We start from the raw sequence: 21,355 nt of genomic DNA on the forward strand, positions 1-21,355 counted from the left end.
GTTATATCCTAAAGTTTAACATTACATATGTTGAAAGAAGAGAAAACATGCAGATGTTGTTGAAAGTTTTCAATAAATATTTAGTTCGGCCCTCGACTTAGTCCAAGTTTTTAATTTTGGCCCTCCGTGAATTTGAGTTTGACACCCCTGATCTAATATCAGGAAAGAGGTAGGAATGTGTGTGTGTGGTGGTGGTCATTGGTCGCTGGGAATGTAGCCTGAGAGCAAATGTTTGAGAACCACTGGTTGAGAGTAACCAGTAAGAGGGAATTCTGCCTTCCCTGCATATTGTTTGTGATGTCATGTGTGAACTGTGAACTTTGAATATGCAGCGGATGTCAGTGTGGTGAGGACGAGCCTGCGGTCAAAGCCTAGATCAGATCTCCTCACAACCTCCTCTGTTCCAGGGTAAACGACCCCAGCAGCTGGAACCCACCACAGAGCTGAGCGTCCACAGTCCTGGAGTTATTTCCGTCCAACCCCTTCTGCACCCTGTGGAGCCTTTCCATCTTCCCCAGGGTATGGGGCCCAGACCTGGTATGACCAACTCAGTAGGGTGCGTAGGTTTCCCGTAACTTCCACTTTCTCGCATTCAGTGTTTCTCTTTTAAAGCTGAGGATTCCGGGGGTTTGTTCCCACTTTTCCAACCTTACCCTGCTACTTTCTCCTCTGTTGCGTCGCTCCCTTCTCTCCAGCCTCTCCTCAGTCCTCCAAACTCAACGTAACACTTGCCCAAGACGACAATATTTCAGCCGGAGAAGAGATTGGATCAACGAGGGGTGTTTTTATCGGACAAAGCAAACTGAGCGACATCAACCAGTGAGGGATCTGAGGGGGAACGGGCAGAAGGTTGGGAGATCAGACTACGCGTGTGTTTTGTCTGTCTCTCTGCAGGTGTGTCTATGTGTCTGCATGTGCAGCTATGTGTTTGTATCTGCACGCCTATGTGTTGACAAGTGTGTGGGTGTTTGCGTTTTTGTGTGGTTACATGCATGCATCTGTGCGCACTTGTGCGTGTGTGCATGTGTTTGTGCATATGGGTGCACGTGTGCATGAGCGTGTGTGGCACGTTTCTTTCTTTTCTTCTTTTCTTTTCTTTGGCTTGGCTTCGCGGACGAAGATTTATGGAGGGGGTAAAAAGTCCACGTCAGCTGCAGGCTCGTTTGTGGCTGACCAGTCCGATGCGGGACAGGCAGACACGATTGCAGCGGTTGCAAGGGAAAATTGGTTGGTTGGGGTTGGGTGTTGGGTTTTTCCTCCTTTGCCTTTTGTCAGTGAGGTGGGCTCTGCGGTCTTCTTCAAAGGAGGCTGCTGCCCGCCAAACTGTGAGGCGCCAAGATGCACGGTTTGAGGCGTTATCAGCCCACTGGCGGTGGTCAATGTGGCAGGCACCAAGAGATTTCTTTAGGCAGTCCTTGTACCTTTTCTTCATTGACGTATACACTCACTGTCCGTCTGCCTGATCCATCATAAGAGATTCCATTAACTTGTTCCATGACCTGTTCTGCTCCTGTGAGGGAGGGTAACCCTCACTCTGTATCACTCAGTCTCTGGGCTCTTCGTCTGGCATCGCCGCCCCCGCCCCCACCGTGGCTGAGGCTCAGGGACAGGAACAGATAAAACCTGTGTTAAATCCATGATCCCTGTGATATGGGGACAGGGTTTCATAGTGAATCTTGAGTAACGTGACTGGGACGCAGCCTGTCTGTGTCCAGAGCACCAGCTCCCTCTGGAATTTCTAGTGTGGTGACGGCTGTCCTCTTGTGGAACTGATTCTGTACGTTTCAACCGATCAATGATCACAGTCAAGGATCCAGTAGCAGAGCAGTTCAGTCCTCTCCTGGCGATGTAGGGGTTAGACTCAGAGGGATGTGTAGAAGAAGCAACTGGTGTCAATACGGTGAAGACTGGCCTGTGGTCAAAGCCCATCAGGATCACTCATTCCCTCCCACAGAGGAAATCTGCTGCCCATCCCGAGCCTGAGTTCTGTGTCAGTCCCGGTCCATGGCAGTGTGACTGACTGCTCTTCAGCTGATGAAACAGATGTGAAAACTGGGAATTGGGCCACAGAAATGTCTGGCGTGGACTGAGGCCATTCAGCCCACAGCCGTCAAAACCTGCTGCTCGCACGTCTCCACAGTCGGCGAACAACCTTGTAGGTTCAGGCTGATCAGATGCTGCTCCAGCTCCGGGTTCCAGGTGTTGTTCTTTCTCACTCCACCAGCCTCTCAGGCAGTGAGTTCCAGAGCCGTAGTTCTCTCTGGGCATAGAATGACTTCTTGGTTAGCTCTACAAGTCCTGCCTCGCTTCCCTTTCCCACCCCAGTCCTATTCATTTTGAGCGCATTAATGTGAGCAATGTTCACTTTATCGTTCTGCTGATGTTTTAATTGTGGAGTGAGTTCCCTGCAGTGACTGCCGTCTATTTCTAAATTCCCTGAGTCCTATTTTCTAATCCACAAAACAGTAAGTGTTCACATTGCTTTTGTGACTCCGACAACAGGTTGTGAAACAGGGGCCCGTCCACAATCTCCTTCCGTTCCCAAAAAGACCGATCACAACTATATTCTGTGAGTCGGCATTTGTTCCGATCGGCGACATTTTCCCATGGGTGTTGTGAGCGTGTCAAGTGCGAGTGCCTGGCGAAGGGGTAATTTGTGTTCACACGGATTTATGGATACTTTTCAGACTTATTTTTCGTTCGGCGGGCTTTTCAAATGTGGGGATTGCCGGTTATTTTGTTCTTTGATCATTGGTGAATGAGTCATCTGTCTAATTGGGCTTTTTCATTCCACCAATGAAATGAAGCGCTGCTCCACCAACCAGAAGCGCCCTGCCACATTCCTGCAGAACCTACAAGAAGGGCCAGCGCGAAAATATTTCTTCATTGTTTGCTGAGAAGTTCGTGGAAATGTCTGGCCGAGGTAAAGGAGGCAAAGCTCGAGCCAAGGCCAAGTCTCGCTCATCCCGGGCCGGACTCCAGTTCCCGGTGGGCCGTGTTCACAGGCATCTGAAAAAGGGCAATTATGCTGAGCGGGTGGGCGCCGGAGCCCCGGTCTATCTGGCTGCTGTGCTCGAGTATCTGACGGCTGAAATCCTCGAGCTGGCCGGCAACGCGGCCCGGGACAACAAGAAGACCCGCATCATCCCCAGACACCTGCAGCTGGCCGTCCGTAACGACGAGGAGCTCAACAAGCTGCTGGGAAGGGTGACCATCGCCCAGGGTGGGGTGTTGCCAAATATCCAGGCTGTGCTGTTGCCCAAGAAAACCGGCCGAGACAGTAATCCCAAGAGCAAGTAAATGTGATAAATATCGACCTGAGTCCCAAAAGGCTCTTTTCAGAGCCACACACAGTGTCTGGCAGGGCGAACACCGGCTGTGGGGGAGCGGGGAATATTGTGCTCCGTGGATTTGTCCCTCCCTACCGTCTGTCTCAAACCTTTCTGTCTTCATCTTTCACTTCGGAATTGATCCGACATTGTCTCTGTGGCCTGTTCAAACCTCCTTACCTATTCCTCTCGATTCCCCATGACGGACAATTTGGCAATTTCACTGTTTCCTGGAAAGGACCAAACTCTCCGCACTCCCCCTTGTACTTCCTGGGTGATTGCAGGCGGCGCTTGTGATTGGTGCTCAAGCGGGAAACGTCTGTATTCGGGAGGGGGAATTGGCCAATCAAAGTTCGGACTGATTCACTAATGAACATGCGATAAAAGGCGCCCAAACTAACTGACAGTCCCCAAAATGACATTTGAAAAACATGTCAAATTATTTCATACAATAGTTTGAGGAAAAAAATGAAAATCTATTATTTGTGGATCGTTTTTTATTATTTTCAGTGACATGGATGAATACTCGTGGAGACAAGCTGACGGGAAGGAGAGGGTTAAGTTCCCGTGTCGGTGCAGCGGGCAGAAATGTAACAGCGAGACCAGGATGAGACCGGGCAGTGGAACCACATTGTCAAGCACGTCCGGAATTACCTGGTTTCCGGAGCACAAACATCCAGGGCCGAGGTTGTTCCAAATCCATCTCGAAATATTGGGACAACTCTTTCAGCGAGATTGTGAGTGGCTCTGAAAAGAGCCGTTGTGTTTCCGGTTTGTTTACCCGCACTTTGCGGAGCTTTACTTGGAGCTGGTGTACTTGGTCACCGCCTTTGTCCCTTCCGACACGGCGTGCTTGGCCAACTCCCCGGGCAGCAGCAGGCGCACGGCCGTCTGGATCTCCCGGGAGCTGATGGTCGACCTCTTGTTGTAATGGGCCAGGCGGGAAGCCTCGCCCGCGATCCGCTCAAAAATGTCGTTCACGAACGAGTTCATGATGCTCATGGCTTTGGACGAGACGCCGGTGTCGGGGTGAACCTGCTTCAACACCTTGTAGATGTAGATGGAGTAACTCTCCTTCCTCGACCTCCTGCGTTTCTTGCCTCCTTTGGCAGTTGCCTTGGACACCGCTTTCTTGGCGCCCTTCTTGGGCGCTGTTTTAGGGTCTGGCATTTTCTTCCTTCGATTTTAATGCGAGGGAAGAGCGAAATCCGTTCCGAGTGCAGTTTATATACGCAGTGTCAACGCTCTATGCTAATAGTGGGATGGCAACGGTACGAGCTATCATTGGTTCATTTGGACGAATGAACGTGCAGATTTTCACGAACATCTTGAATGAACCAATCACAGTTCCCCACTCCGCCAATCATAGAGCGCCACCACCGACGGGCGGAGAAGGAAGAAACTGCTGGTGAGAATCATTGCTTTTCTCCTTGGAACAGGAGGTTGCGGGGAGATCTGATCCAGATATTTACACCCAGGAAGTAGAACTGTTCCAATGTGTGGATGAGCATTTTCTGAGCGCAAACCTACAAGGCTGTGGTCCCCCTGAGGGGGTTAATCTGAGCACTGGTGCTGGTCAGAGAGACTTAATGTCCTCATTGCACAGCGAACTTCCCGGCGTTTGGACACGTCAGAGAAGCCTCAACAAAGCCATGTTGACACTCACTGATTCACCTCTGCCTACAAAGATAGACGAATCCTGTCCATCTGAAAATTCCAGAATATTCCTCCCTTGCACAATTGACCAACCATATTTTACACATTTTTTTCTTCTGTCTTTTACATTTATTATTTTCTATTTTTTCTGCTCATGGCATCATAATTGTATTTGTGTGCGCATGTATGTGTTTGTGTGTGATGTGGACATGTGTATGTGCAGCGTGTGTGTTCCACGAAATTGGGAAGCTGCAGCAGTGAGAATTTCATTGCATCTCTCCCGTGTACATGTGTATTTATTAATTTTTAAAATTTTTCACACTATGAACCATACTGACCAAAATACACACAAACATTTCCCTCTTGAATATACACAGTCATTTTCTCCCCTTTCCTCCCTCCCTCTTTCACCCTCCTCCCCACCCACTCAACGTTCAACATATATGATACATTAAACCCATTTAACAATGTCATCACACAATGAAAATGAACAAGAAATTTATGTCATCTACTTTTACATACTGTGTCAGTTCATTTTGTCTTCTCCTGTCATTTTAGGTGGTGGAGGTCCGCGGTAGGACTTCTCTGTTGTGTTCCATGTACGGTTCCCAAATTTGTTCGAATACTGTGATGTTATTTTTTCCAATGGAATACATTTATTCATTTCTATGTACCATTGCTGTATTCTCAGGCTATCTTCTGATTTCCAGGTTGACATAATACATTTTTTTTGCTACAGCTAAGGCTATCATAATAAATCTTATTTGTGCTCCATCCAAATCGAGTCCAAGTTCTTTACTTCTTATATTACTTAGAAGAAAGATCTCTGGATTTTTGGGTATGTTGCTTTTTGTGATTTTATTTAATACCTGATTTAGATCTTCCTAAAACTTTTCCACTTTCTCACATGCCCAAATTGCATGTACTGTTGTTCCCGTTTCCTTCTTACAATGAAAACATCTATCTGATACTGCTGGGTCCCATTTATTTAACTTTTGGGGTGTGGTGTATAGCATGTGTAACCAATTATATTGTATAATGCGTAACCTCATGTTTTTTGTATTTCTCATAGTTCCAGAGCATAGCTTTTCCCATGTTTCATTCTTTATCTTTATGTTTTGATCTTGTTCCCATTTTTGTTTGGGTTAACAGCTTGTTTCCTCATTCTCTTTCTCTTGCAGTTTGATGTACATGTTTGTTATAAATCTTTTAATTATCATTGTCTGTAATCACATATTCAAAATTTCTTCCTTCTGGTAACCTCAGCCTGCTTCCCAATTTGTCCTTCAAGTAGGTTTTTAGCTGGTGGTATACAAAAGTCGTACCGTGAGTTATACCATATTTGCACTTCATTTGTTCAAAAGACATTTATTTCCAAAAAAACATTTTTCTATTCTTTTTATCCATTTTCTCTCCCTTTCTCTAAAGGAAAGGTTATCTATTGTGAAGGGGATTAGTTGATTTTGCGTCAATATTAATTTTGGTAGTTGATAATTTGTTTTTTTTCTTTTCTACATGAATCTTCTTCCAAATGTTGAGCAGATGGTGCAGTACAGGTGAATTCTCATGTTGCACCAGCTTTTCATCCCACTTATACAGTATATGTTCAGGTACCTTCTCCCCTATTTTATCTAGCTCTAATCTGGTCCAATCTGGTTTTTCTCTTGTTTGATAAAAATCTTGATAGATATCTTAATTGTGCTGCTCTATAATAAATCTTAGTTTGGTAGCTGTAAGCCTCCTTGTTTGTACCATTCTGTTAATTTATCTAGCGCTATCCTCGATTTCCCCCCCTTTCCATAAGAATTTCCTTATTATTTTCTTTAGCTCCTTGAAGAATTTCTCTGTTAGGTGAATTAGTAATGATTGAAATAGGTATTGTATCCTTGGGAAGATATTCATTTTAATGCAATTTACCCTTCCTATCAGTGTTAGTGGTAAATCTTTCCAATGTTCTAAGTCGTCTTGTAATTTCTTCATTAATGGCTGATAATTTAATTTGTATAGATGGCCTAGATTATTATCTAGTTGAATACCTAGGTATTGGATTGCTTGTGTTTGCCATTTAAATGGTGATTCTTTCTTAAACTTTGTGAAATCTGCATTATTCATTGGGTGTACATGTGTATTTGAAAATAACCCCCCAGTCATTCATAATTTAATTCATTCACTGATGTTAGATTCACTGGCCTGTCGTTAGCATCCTGAGACCAGCACAAGTTCTTCTTAAACTAAAGAGGTCTGGAATATCAGTGTGTTCCACCCAGAAATCTATGATTACCATGTCCTCAGTGAATAATGATGAGAAATATTCACTGAGCACCCGACCTTCATCCCTCATCTTTCCCTGGTGACCCTCTTGCTCTCAATATTGGTATAAAATGCTTTGGGATTTAATTTCACTTTGTCTGCAAGTGATCGTTTGTGTCCCCTCTTGTCTCTGCTGGTTTCTGTTTTGAAGTCCATGTCCACAGATACCATCTCATGAAGATAGTTGTGGTGAGTGACATCAATTTCCCCAACACTAACTGGGATGTGCTGAGTGCCAGAGGCTGAGATGGGGAAGGATTTGCCAGGTACATCGAGGAGGGATTCTGGAATCCGTCAACAGTTGATCCAGGGAAAGCGCCAAACTATCCGTTGTGTTGGGAAATGAGCTCAGCCAGGTGATCGATTGGAGTTTCCAATGGGAGTGCATTCTGGGAACAATTCTCTAACCTCTAAGTTTTATGGATAGTTGTGGAAAAGACTGGACTATGGGGTGGTGCCAAATTTAGTAAAGGCTAATTCTGACAGTATTGGGTAGGAACTGGGAGAGGGGATGGCAGCAGCTTTTATTGGGGAAGTCCATATCTGTCATGGGGAGTTGGTTAAAGTCCACCTGGTCAGAGTCCAGGACTATCATCTCCATGTCTGGAAGAATCTGTCATTTCCCTCCTACAGCAGTGAGCAGGACCCAATGCCAGTCTCCAGCTGGAGCCCAATCACTTTTTCTCCAGTCCCAGCACCATCATCCAATTCGGATGTCGCAGCCTCCCCCAGCAAAGACGTGCCCAAGGAAGAGGATGCTGCCAAAATGACAGTAAAAGGGGAGGCAGTGGAGATGATGGGTGGGAGGTGGAAGAGTTGATGGGAGGGTGCACCAGCTTCATACAGGATGAATCTGAGGCTGCTGAAAGAGAGACAGAGAATATTCCTGTGAATGATTCCAGACATGAGGGATTTCAGCTCCAAGATCAGACCTGAGAATTTGGGACCTCTTCTCCTGAAGCACAGGAGCTGGAGAGGAGGTTGAATGGGTGTGGACAAGTTCCCGACTGGTTCTGAGAGTTAAAAGGAGGCAGTCAGTTCCCACTGGTGGTCAGGTAACGACCTTGGGGCAAAGGATCAGATGGGAGGGGACAATTTTATTTAAAAATTTCTACATAGAGTGAAGTTCTCACCAGAAATGCCTGGACTTCCAAATGGCTTTTGACAAGGTGGCACTCACGAGGTTGCTGAAAAAGATGAGAGCCCGTGGACCTACTAGAATGATACCAGAAAGGGTTAGCAGATGAGGAATGTTTGTAAGCACTTGGACCCTGTTGTAAGAGGGTCATGTGGTTTTGCAAGCAGAGTGAGTCAAAGTTTTTTTTTGTGTGTGAGAGAGAGGCACAGAGATCACTTGCACAGTGTTGCAGCCAGCAGAAGTAGCTGGGACTAGAACAGTACAAGCTGGCAAGCTAATGGAAAGCCCAGATGTAAGATGGCCTGGTCAAAGGCCTTGTGGTTCATGAAAGAGGAATGGACTGGAATAAGAGAGGACTTGGAATAAGCGAAACAAAAAGGAACTCTGTGGTTACCTGAAAGAAAGAGGCTATTATCTGGAGAGCCCTGATGGGGAAAATTTCTTTGGCAAGACACTGAAGTAGCTAATTTAAAAAAGAAAAATCAGTTGTGGATGTCAGCGTACAACAAATCTCTCTCTGAAAACTGACAAGAACCTTCCTGAGCTGTAACCATTTACCTTTCAAGCACCAAAGCTTGCAATCATTGAGTACAAGGATGGTGAACTTTATAAATGTTAAATTCCGTGCATAAGTATAAGAATTGCCTGCAACCAGTGAACTTGGAGGAATGAGAAGTGAGATTGGACTGTGAACCAAAGAACTTTTCTGAACTTGCAGAAACATTACGTAAATGTGTGCTTAGAATTAGAAGGGAGTTAAGTTAACTTAAGTAAGTTAATAGTGATAAGTTAAAGTTTGATTCTATTTTCATGTTTAAAGATAATTAAATGCAACTTTTGTTTAAGTAACCATTTGTCTTGGTGAATATCGATTGCTGCTGGGTTTTGGGGTCCTCTGGGCTCGTAACACTCTATAAGAATGGTTAAATATGACCTACTATGCATAAAGCCATGTAGAGTATCCCTTATCAGTCCCTGGCCATTCACATACCTGTATATCTGATCTCTTAGAACACCTTACAATAATTTACATACTACTGATGTCAGGCTCACCAGCCTATAATTTCCTGGGTGACTATTGGAGCCTGTTTTAAACAACAGACCAACATGAGGTACCCTCCAATCCTCTGGTACTTCACCTATGGTTAAAGACATTTTAAATATTCTCAAAATATTTAAATACTCAAAATTTCTCCTTTGAAGGCTGTCCACTCATCGAAAACATCTTTGTCTGAAAGCAAATTAACCCAATCCACATTTCTAGATCCTTTCTAAATTCCTCAAATTTAATCTTTCTCGAATTTAGAATTTCAATTCAGGAATAATTAAAAATAAACGATCGATACAAAAAAGAGAAAATAAAGTGAGGTACTGTCTTCAGGTTCATTGTGATGATGGAGAGGAAGAAGCTGTTTTTGTACAGATTGGGTGGGCAGCTTCAGGCTCCTGTACCTCTTTTCTGATGGTAACTTTGTGAAAACGGCCATGATGATCAAAGTTACTTTCTTGAGACACCACCTCTTTAAGATGCCCTTAATGGCGTGACAACTAATGCCCATGATGGGGTTGGCCGAGTTCACAACCCCTTGCAGCCTTTTCCTGTCCTGTACCCTAGCAGATGATGATGCAACCTGTCAGAATGCTCTCCACGGAATACCTGTAGAAGTTTTCATAGTTCTTTGCTGATATACCTTCTACGAGATTGCAACATGATGGCCCCAGGATAGATAAAAGTTGATAACAGCCAAAAATTTGATTCATTTACCCTCTCCATTGCTGATGCCTCAATCAGGACTGTTTTGTGTTCTCCTACCTTTTCCTTCCTAAAATCTGCAATCAATTCCTTAGATTTGCAAACATTGAGTATAAGGATGTTGTTGTGACACCACTCAAACAGCTGATCAATCTCACTCCTGTCGGTGCTTCACTCCCTTGGCCCCTGTCTCAGATTTAGCATTCCTGTCCTCGTGTTCAAACCCCTCCTTGGCCCTGACCTCCTCACTATTTCTGTAACCTCCCTCAGTCCTGTAACCCTCTGAATTCTCTCTTCCCCATCTGTGATCCCATTTTGCATCCCCACATCTTTTCACAATGGAGCCTATGACCAATGATTGTCACAGGGATCACTGCTGGGTCGTCTGTTGCTTGTCAAATTTATTAATGATTTCCGTGAGAATGTAGGTGGCAGGATCAGTAAGTTTGCAGAGGGCATCACAATGTGTGGGGGAGTGGACAGTGAGAAGTTTGTCTCCGGTTACCACAGGAGAGAAGTCAACTGGGAAAGTGGACAATGGAGCTGCAGATGAAATTTAACTCAGTGATATGATGCATTTTGGACATTTAAGCCAGGTCAGGAGTGTTATGGAACAGAGAGACCTTAGGGTACGTACACAGTTTCCTGTCATTGGTGACACAGGTAGAGAGGGTGGGGAAGAAGATGGATGGCATTCTTGTCTTTATCAACCGAGGCAATGGGTGCAGAATGTGCGAAGTGATGTTCCATGTGTACAAGATGCTGGTTGATCCAAACCTGGAATGTGATGGGCAGTTCTGGTTGTCGCACTGCAGGATCGATGTGATTAAACTGGGCAGTGGGCAGGAAAGCTGGTGTCAGGATTGGAGGGTCTGAGTTAGAAAGAGAGGTTGGATCGGCTGTTTCCTGGTTTCCCTTGAGTGGAAAAGGCTGAGGGGTGACATGAGAGGCAGAACAGGCCATTAGGTCAGACAGGATCTGTGCCCCACGGTAGGAGTGTAAAACTGGAGGGAATGGGATGAAGGTGAGAGGGAGAAGGTTTAAAGGGGATCTGAGATGTAAATATTTCACCCAGTAGTTGGTGTCTGGGATGAGCTACCAGGGGAGATGGTGGAGGCAAGAACACAAAATTTCAGAGGCATCTGGACAGGTAGAGCCATGGAACCATAGAACATTACAGCACAGAAACAGGCCCCTTCGGCCCTTCTAGTCTGTGCCAAATCTTTTTATTTTGCCTGGTCCCACTGACCTGCACCTAATCAATATCCCTCCGTACCTCTCCCATCCATGTACCTGTCAAAATTCTGCTTAAATATTAAAATTTAACCCACATTGGCCACTTCAGCTGGCAGCTTGTTCCACACTTCCACCACTCTCTACGTGAAGAAGTTCCCCAAAAACTTTTCCCCTTTTTCTCGTAACATATGTTCTCTGGTTTGTATCTCACCAACCTTTAGTGGAAAAAGGCTACGTACATTTACTCTGTCTACCACCCCTCATAATTTTAAAATATCCATAACAAATCTCACCTCATTCTTTTATGCTCCAGGCAATAAAGTCCTAACCTATTTAATCTTTCTCTGTAATTCTCAGTTCCTGAAGTCTGGGGAACATCCTAGTAAATCTCTGCATTCTTTCTATCTTATTGATATCTTTCCTGTAGTTATCTGACCAAAACTGCACACACTCTGGCCTCACTAATGTCTCATAGAACTTAACCATAACATTCCAACTCCTATACATAATATTTTGATTTATGAAGGCCAATGTGCCAAAAGCACTCTTTACAACCCTTCCTGACCAACCTCCCATTTGGGTCCTTGACAAAGGCCTTACTAAAGTCCATATGTGGGCCGTCAGTGTTGTGTCTTGATCAGTCTCTGCCCCTGTATCAGAGTGCAGGGTGTTGGACAATCTGTGTCCTCACAATCTCTCTTCCAGACAGTAGTGGCTCCAACATGCTTTTTCATCTGTTGCCTTTTGTAATCAACAATCCATCAGTGAAATCTCTTGTGCACTTTTCAAAACTCTTGCAAAAGGTCTGAGGCCCCGATATGTCTCACATGGGGCAGAGCTCCAGTATTTCAAATAAGATCTGTTTTAAAGTGTTTGTATGTAACCTACTCTAATAAACCTTTCCCAATTTATCTCCCAAAAACGTATCTATATACTCCGTCACACAAAGTTACCAAGAATGTTAATGGAAAAGCTGTGGATGTTGTTGACATGGACTTTAAAGGCCCTTATCAAGGACCTTATGTGGGAGGTTAGTCAGTAGGGTTCAGATTAATGGTAAATTAGTAAACTGCATTTGACATTGGAAAAACAGGAGAAGCCAGAGAGTGGTAGTGGATGATTGCTTCTCATACTGGAGGCCTGTGACTAGTGGTGTGCCTCAGGAATCAGTGCTGGGACCATTGTAGTTTGTCATCTCTATCACTGATCTGAATAATAATGCGGTAAATTTGATCAGCAGGTTTGTAGATGACACAAAGATTGGAGGTGTTGTGGAGAGCAACTAAGAATCTCAAAGCTTAAAGAGGGAACTGGACCAGCTGAAAATTGGGCAGAAAAATGTCAGATGGTATTTAATGTACACAAGTGTGAGGTGTTGCACTTTGAATGGCAAGTCAAGTTAGGACATACATGGTAAACGCTAGGACACTGAGGAGTGTAGTAGAACAGGGATGTGGGAATATCGATGTTGCTGATACTTTAGGAATTGAGTTATAGGGGAGGGTTAAACAGGTTGAGACTCTTCCCTGGAGCATAGAAGAACAATGGAAGGTTTGATAGATGAATACAAAATTATGAAAGGTATAGACACTGAAGGTAGGTGAGATGCAAACCAGAGGACACTGGTTAGGGGTGAAATGTGAAAATTTGTGGGGAACATTTGGTGAAACTTGTCCACACAGAGAGTAGTGGGAATTTGAAACAAGCTGACATCTTGATTGTGGGAATATTTTAATTTTTAAAAAAACTTTATTAAAAACTTTTAAAAACAAAACCATAACAAAGAAAATTTATACAGTACAAATAATAACAAACACCCCCCCCCCAGCCAGCCCCCTCAAGGGGAGCCAAAAAAAACATAAAACATCTACAACATTTTAAGATATTTCTAAACCCATATATTCCAAATAAGATCACATTTTAACAAAAAAATAATAGTTGTCATGTAAATTATGTTATTTTTTCCATATAAATACAAGATCTCAATTCATTATGCCAATGAGTTATATTAATCTCTACATTATCTTTCCAAGTAATTGCTACACATTTTTGTGCCAATTATAATGCTAAACAAACAAAAGCTATCTGAAACTTATCCAACCCCCAAACCAGTCAAAGAAACCATGTAACCCAACAAAAAATCTCTGGGTCTAATGGTAGTTTAATTTTAAATAATTTCTCGAAAATTACCCCTTTTTCCCCAAAATGGATGTACTCCATCACAAGACCAAACTGCATGAAAAAAAGTTCTAATATTTAACCCAAATCTAAAAGACAAATCCAGATTACTAAATCCATACTTTTTCAGTTTCTCAGGAGTCAAATCTAACAGATGCAAAAAATTATAATTAACCAAACCATACCTTACATTAATTTAATTACCCCTTCATGACATAACTTCCCAGTCCTCTTAAGGTATATCATAAATTAAATCACTTCCCAATTTATTTATAGATTTCTCCAAATTCGGTTTATCCATAGTTTCTTGTAACAATCAATACATATCTGAAATAAAGAGTCTCCTTGGTATAGAGGAAATCAAAGATTCAAACTTCGTAAACTCAGGTAAATTCATATCCTTTCCATAATTATTGCTTATCAAAGCTCTAAGTTGATAATACACAAATAAAGAATTTACTGGTATTCCAAATTTCTCCCACAAAGGAACTGTCCCCCTTCAAAACAATCCTGAATCACTTTTATACACTGAGAATGTGATATCTTTAAATAACTGTTAAAGATTGAAAAAGAAATAAGCTGATTTTGATACAACAGAGTTTGAATTGATAATTTACCCTTCGTACCTATAACATTATTTCTATTAATCCATATCAATAGTAAATGCTTTAATTCTGGCAAATCATATTCCGGCAATAAACGCAAATTCCACTTATGTATAAATTGATGAACATCAAATTCAAGAATACAAGCTAATTCCACCTTAGTATAACTAGGAGGCTGATTAATATCCATCATTCTACTAACAAACTTTAACTGTGCAGGCTCATAATAATTTTGAAAATGAGGAAGCTGAAGTCCACACCAACTTCTGTAAAGCTACTCGAGCTAATTTTGCCTTCCATAAAAATTTCCTCACCACCCTGTTCAAATCTTGAAGAAAAAACCCTTTGGAAGTAAACATGGAATTGCCTGAAATAAATATTGGATATGGTAAAAATATTAATTTTAATATAATTTACTCGATGTATTAATGTTAATGGAAGATCCTTCCATTTGATAAAATCCATTTTAATCTTTTTCAATAAAGGTACATAATTTAATTTATATAATGACTGATAATTCGCAATCACAATTACTCCTAAATATTTAATTTTGTCAGATCATCTTAATTTTATATGTTTACACACTTCATAATTCCCGTCCAAAATTGGAAATATTTCACTCATCCCAATTCACCTTATACCCAGATAACTCCCCAAATTGAACTAAACATTCTTGTAAATATTTAAAAATTGTTCCAGATATGTCAAATAAATCAATACATCATCATATAACCATATAACCACTTACAGCACAGAACAGGCCAGTTCGGCCCTACTAGTCCATGCCGTAGTAAATCCCACTGACCAGTACCCGGTCCATACCCCTCTAGTCCCCTCCTATCCATGTAACGATCCAGTCTTTCCTTAAATGTAACCAATGATCCCACCTCGACCACGTCTGCCGGAAGCTCATTTCACATCCCCACCACCCTCTGCATAAAGAAATTTCCCCTCATGTTCCCCTTATAATTTTCCCCCTTCAATCTTAAACCATGTCCTCTAGTTTGAATCTCCCCCTTTCTTAATTGAAAAAGCCTATCCACATTTACTCTGTCTGTCCCTTTTAAAATCTTAAACACCTCTATCAAGTCCCCTCTCAATCTTCTACGCTCCAGAGAAAAAAGCCCCAGTCTGCACAACCTTTCCCTGTAACTCAGACCCTGAAATCCTGTCAACATTCTCGTGAACCTTCTCTGCACTCTCTCTATTTTGTTTATATCTTTCCTATAATTTGGTGACCAAAACTGTACACAGTACTCCAAATATGGCCTCACCAATGCCTTGTACAATTTCATCATAACCTCCCTACTCTTGAATTCAATACTCCGATTTATAAAGGCCAATATTCCAAATGCCTTCTTCACCACACCATCTACCTGAGTATCAGCCTTGAGGGTACTATTTACCATAACTCCTAAATCCCTTTGTTGCTCTGCACTCCTCAGTTGTCTACCATTCAATGTATATGACCTATTTAAATTTGCCTTTCCAAAATGCAGCACCTCACATTTATCTGTATTAAATTCCATCAGCCATTTCTCAGCCCACACCTCCAGCCTTCCTAAATCACCTTTTAATCTACGGTAATCTACCTCACTGTCCATAACACCACCAATCTTTGTGTCATCCACAAACTTGCTTATCCAATTCTCTACCCCTACATCCAGATCGTTAATATATATAACAAATAATAGTGGACCCAGGACCGAACCCTGAGGAACTCCACTAGTCACCGGCCTCCAATTGGACAAACAATTGTCTACCACTACTCTCTGACACCTTCCATCCAACCACTGCTGAATCCATTTCACTACCTCCTTATTTCTACCTGCCTCTACCTTTTTTCCTAACCTCCTGTGGGGAACTTTGTCAAATCTTATATTCATCATTTGCAACTCTTATCCCTTTAATATTATCATTCTGTCAAAATGACTGAGCTAATGGTTCAATGACCAACACAAACAAGGCTAGTGACAAGGGTCACCTTGACGTGTTGATCGCCTTAATTTAAATGGCAAAGAAGTTTGGCCATTCGTCACCACCCTAGCAATTGGATTTTTATATAATGCTTTAAACCAACCAGTAAAAAAGAGAGCCGAAATTAAACTTCTCCAACACCTTAAATAAAATTTCCATTCAACCCGATCAAATGCTTTTTCCATATCGAGCTGTCTCGATGCATTGTTCAACGTTATCAGTCTAAGAATATTGTCAGATGCACATCTATTCTTTAATAAAACCTGCTTGATCTGTATGCACTAACTGAAGTAAATATTTAGCAAGTCTATTTGCCAATACTTTAGCTATTATTTTATAATCCACATTTAATTTGAGGCTACATTCAATAAATCTCTATCTTTTTTTGGAATCACTGTAATTATCGCACTTGAACAAGATTCTGGTAATGACTGATCATCAGTAATTTGTTGAAGCACATCCATAAATATAGAAGACAAATCTTCATAAAACAGCTTATAAAATTCTACTGAAAATCCATCATCACCTGGCGACTTTCCATTTGGCATCTCCTGTATAGCTTCTTTAATCTCAAAATCTGTAAACAAAGCCTCCAATTCTTTTACTTCTTCCTCTCCCAAAACCAGTTAATGTAACTTAGATAAAAAGGATTCAATAGAACCATCATCCTGATTTCCCTCAGAAGTATATAATTTCTGGTAAAATGAATAAAATTGGTCATTGATTTCCTTAGGTTTGTAAGTAACTATTGAATTCTTTTTAACTGCATTAATAGTTCTTGATACTTGTTCTGTTTTTAATTGCCAAGCTAATACCTTATGAGCCCTCTCCCCTAACTCATAATAAAGTTGTTAAGATCTTTGAATTAAACGCTCATACTGATATATTTGTAAAGTATTATAACGTAATTTCAACTTAGCCAATGCTGCTTTCTCATCTTCTGTAACCTTCCTCTGAAATTCCTTTTCCAACTCAGTAATTTGTTTCTCCAAAATGAAACTTTCCGCCAAATACAGTTTTTTACTTTCGTAGAATAACTAATAATTTGACCACATAAATATGCTTTTAAAGCATCCCACATAACAAAGTTACTACTAATTGAATTAGCATTTTCAGCCAAAAATAAAGCAATCTGTTCCTTAAAAGTAATAAACTCTGGCTTCTTCAATAACCTGACATTAAATCTCCACTAATAAGTTGATTATCATCTCTGAACCTACACAACATATAAACAACACAGAATGATCAGATATAACCCTACTCTTATATTCAGCCTGGACTACTCTAGCCTACAAATGTACCAAAATCAAAAACAAATCTATTCTAGAAAATGAATCATGCCTGGATGAATAAAAAGAAAAGTCCTTTTCTGTCAGATTTATTCTCCTCCAAATTTCAGCTAAATTCAAATCTTTCATCAAAGACCCGATTTGTACCTCCATCTTTGATTTCCTTATACTTTTCGGAGATTTATCCAATAATGGATCCAAAACACAATTAAAATCCCCTCCAATCAAAATATTTTCATTTGCCTGATTTAATGTTAGAAAGGCCTCAGATATAAATTGATCATCATCCACATTAGGTGCATAAACATTCAATAATGACCATGGTTCTGCAAAAATTTTACAATTCACCATCAAAACCCGACCAGCAATTTCCATAAATGATTCCAATTCAAACCTCAGCAAAATTTCTGCAAAACTTCCTATAAAATCCTGCCAAACCCAAAAATCTTCTCACTGCTTTCTTGCCATTGGGAATAGGAAACTCAGAAATTGCATTCACTTTTGCTTAAATAGGTGCAACTTTGCCATGACCAACTACATGACCCAAGTATGTCACAGTGGCATTTGCAAAGTCACTCTTCGCTAAGTTAACAGTTAAGTTTGCTTTGGATAATCTTGCTCCTGCAGCTCACAGCTCTTTAAGGACACTGCAGTCTTGTTTAAACATGACGGGGTTCCTGCATCTCCATCCTCTCAGGCAGTGGCTCCAAATCCCTGCCACTCTCTGGGGAGAGACCTATCACCACCTCTCTTCTAATCAGTCTCCAATCACTTTTAAACTCCTCTCATGCCGGGAGATCGGAGGAAGAGGGCTGCTTTTCTCATTGGACAGCTGTGACCAAAGGTGGACACAAGGATTCGTGTTGGCACCCTTGGTACGTGATGTGGACAACACAGATGTCAATGGAGAAGGGGTGATCAGTACGTTTAACAATGACAAGGACATTGGTGGTGTTTGAGACAGTCAAGAAGGTTGTCTGAGGCGGCACCTTGATATAAATCAGCTGGAACATTCTGCAGAGGGAATCTTTGGCTTGGCTTCGCGGATGAAGATTTATGGAGGGGGTAAATGTCCACGTCAGCTGCAGGCTCGTTTGTGGCTGACAAGTCCAATGCGGGACAGGCAGACACCATTGCAGCGGTTGCAAGGGAAAATTGGTTGGTTGGGGTTGGGTATTGGGTTTTTCCTCCTTTGTCTTTTGTCAGTGAGGTGGGCCCTGCGGTCTTCTTCAAAGGAGGTTGCTGCCCACCGAACTGTGAGGCGCCAAGATGCACGGTTTGAGGCGATATCAGCCCACTGGCGGTGGTCAATGTGGCAGGCACCAAGAGATTTCTTTAGGCATCATCATAACAAGTGGGAAGCCATTCCTTCTGGAAAGTGTGATCGGGTCAGACGTCCCAATAATTCTTGGTTCCCTATGCCTGATGACTTTGCCTTTAATTCTGAGAAGAACATACAAACTTTTCACCCTCAAAATGCCACCTTTGAAATTTTTCCACTTACTAATCACCCCCTTGCCGGAAAACAACCTGCCCTAGTCCATGCTTATCAGATCCTTTCTCCTCCCCTCACAATTGGAATTTCTCCAATTTCAAATCACACTCCGAGGACCAGGCCTGTCCTTAAACATAATGGCATTGAAATCGCTGGACCCTAAGTATTCCCCCATGTACACTTCTGTTACCTGTCCTACCTCATTCCCTGATAGTGAGGAAGTTGGCAAAACTGGAGATAAAGCTAGGGGCTAGTATAGCATAGTTGGGCTTTGTAACATGATGGGAAAACAGCAGGAGGAATGAATTCATAAAAAGCAGAAACACAAAATATGTCAGAGCAATGAAGGGCGCAGCAGCATCTGAATGAACAATAGAGCATTTGTTAATATGAACCTGCGCTGATTAGCACCCTGAGACTTTGCATATGCGAGAAACTAGGTATTGGATATTAAAAGATGAGGTCTTTTATGAATGATGCAACATTATACAGTATGCTATGGATCAGGGTAAAAGAGAATGTATTGTAGCTATTCAGGGAGACTTTTGTTACTGACTCCTGAATGGCATTTCAGTAGTAGCAGTGAATGAGAGTAACCCAATCTGCAGATTAAAGAACGATCCAACCAAGACTGTAGTTGAAGTCAGTCATTTCATGCGAGCACCCTGCGGACTCGGAATCCACAATAGAAGATCAAGTATTACACTCGCTTCAGTTAGAAACTCTAAATATTGATTTGAGAAACTTTTCTAAACACATTTGACAAACTCTAACCCAGTGGTATTCAAACTTTTTCTTTGCATTCACATGCCACCTTCAGTAATCCCTATGCCATAGATGCTCTGTGATTAGTAAGGGATATTTACAGTGGTATGTGAGTGGTTTAAAATAAAGATGGAGAATCACCGCTCTAGACCCAAATGTTACTGAAATATTTTGCTTGAGTAACATTGTTATTGGCCCATTTCCTTCGGAGTTATGAATCCATGCACATAATGAGTCAATTAGATATGATTAAAAGAGTCATTTTCAAACTTTTTCTTTCCACTCACATAATTCCTTACTAATCACAAAACACCAATGTCATAGGGATTATTTTAGGTGGTATGTGAGTGGAAAGAAAAAGTTTGAAATCCATTGCTCTCACCCATCCAGCCATTTTACAATGTGGGTGTCCCAGTCAATATGTGCCACCCAATTACATCCAATTAACCTATAACACTAGATATATTTTAAATGGTGAGAGGAAACCGGAGCCTCTGGGGAAAATTGATACAGGCATGGGGAGAACATGCAAACACTTTACAAACAATGCAGGATTCCTGATCGTTGGCGCTGTAAAAATGGTGTTGCGCTAACAGCTACCGGTCCACCCCATTATTTTTGTGAAAAAAAAGTTCCCTTGATGTTACTCTTAAATCTTTCTCCCCTCACATAAAACAGATACCCTTTTGTATTTGTGACTCTCATGCTGGGCAAAAGGTGATGGCTGTCCACACTCTCTTTGCCTCTCATTATCTTGTTGACTTCTGTCAAGTCACCTCTCATCCTTCTTTGCACAAAAGAGAAAAGCCCCAGCTCCATTAACATTTCCGAATATGACACATTCTCCAATCCAGGCAACATCCCAATAAATCTCCACCACACCCTTCCACATCCTTCCTGTAATAAGGTGAGGAGAACTAAACACAATGTTCCAAATGTGGTCGAAGCAGAATTTTATAGTGCTGCAACATTATCTCATGGCTCTTGAACTCTATCCCCCGACTCATGAAGGGCAGCATACCATGGCAACATTTTTCTCTGACATTCTTAGTCATGGTACTCTTTGTTCTCGTCTGGCCACAGTCTTCTGTTCTACTCAACACCTCCTTAGCCTTCTTACTCATTCCATTCTCTTTGTTTCTGTAAGGATTCTTTTTGTTTGGGCTAATCAACACCTTCTTTTGCCTTAAAATTCCTACTAAATTGTTTCATACATATCCTCTCTTTTGTATTTTAGTTACCTACTGTAATCAGCCAACTTTGCTACATACTGTGGCTGCCCCTTACTTACATTACTCTTTCCCTTCACCATGAGGTAAATATTAAATTGTTACATAGTACTGGATTCATGTATACAAACTAGGCATATATTCTAGATATTTTCTATGATTAATTAACCCCTATATTCCAACACATCAGTGCGTAAGATCACGTCTCCCTGGCTCGCATTGGGCATTCTCTCTTAAAATGTCCCTCCTTTTTACAATGGTAGCAAACTAATACTCCTGTTTCCCAATTCCTACCGGGATTACCACAAGGTCCCGGGAACGGTCGTCGTCCCCAGAATTCCCCTCTACCCTTGCCCCTGCTCTGGTCTCTACTCTCCCACTCCCGGAGCTCCTCC

General features: G+C 41.9%; 2 protein-coding genes across 4 annotated transcripts in view; one reads left to right on the plus strand and one right to left on the minus strand.

Moving 5' to 3' along the window:
• Positions 1 to 2,853: 2,853 nt before the first annotated feature.
• LOC138740949 (histone H2A-like) overlaps positions 2,854 to 21,355 on the plus strand; it is a 40,123-nt gene continuing 21,621 nt past the window's right edge. For 2 of the 3 annotated variants that reach the window (XM_069894316.1, XM_069894317.1), the window contains exons 1-2: positions 2,855 to 3,296; positions 3,840 to 4,066. In XM_069894316.1, the coding sequence (XP_069750417.1) occupies positions 2,911 to 3,296; positions 3,840 to 4,066 (613 nt within the window). In that variant the 5' untranslated portion in view covers positions 2,855 to 2,910. Of the gene's footprint in view, positions 3,297 to 3,839; positions 5,826 to 21,355 lie in introns of those variants that run through there. The other variant, XM_069894315.1, reaches the window with a different exon arrangement.
• On the minus strand, positions 3,785 to 4,594 carry LOC138740953 (histone H2B-like). The gene has a single exon (XM_069894321.1). The coding sequence runs from the start codon at positions 4,497 to 4,499 to the stop codon at positions 4,128 to 4,130; it is 372 nt and encodes a 123-aa protein (XP_069750422.1). The 5' UTR covers positions 4,500 to 4,594; the 3' UTR covers positions 3,785 to 4,127.

This window comes from Narcine bancroftii, chromosome 8, assembly GCF_036971445.1.
Source record: "Narcine bancroftii isolate sNarBan1 chromosome 8, sNarBan1.hap1, whole genome shotgun sequence".
Lineage (NCBI taxonomy): Eukaryota > Metazoa > Chordata > Chondrichthyes > Torpediniformes > Narcinidae > Narcine > Narcine bancroftii.

Excerpts from the sequence above, each read along its gene's own strand:
- LOC138740953 (XM_069894321.1), bottom strand. The coding sequence starts at position 4,499 with ATGCCAGACCCTAAAACAGCGCCCAAGAAGGGCGCCAAGAAAGCGGTG.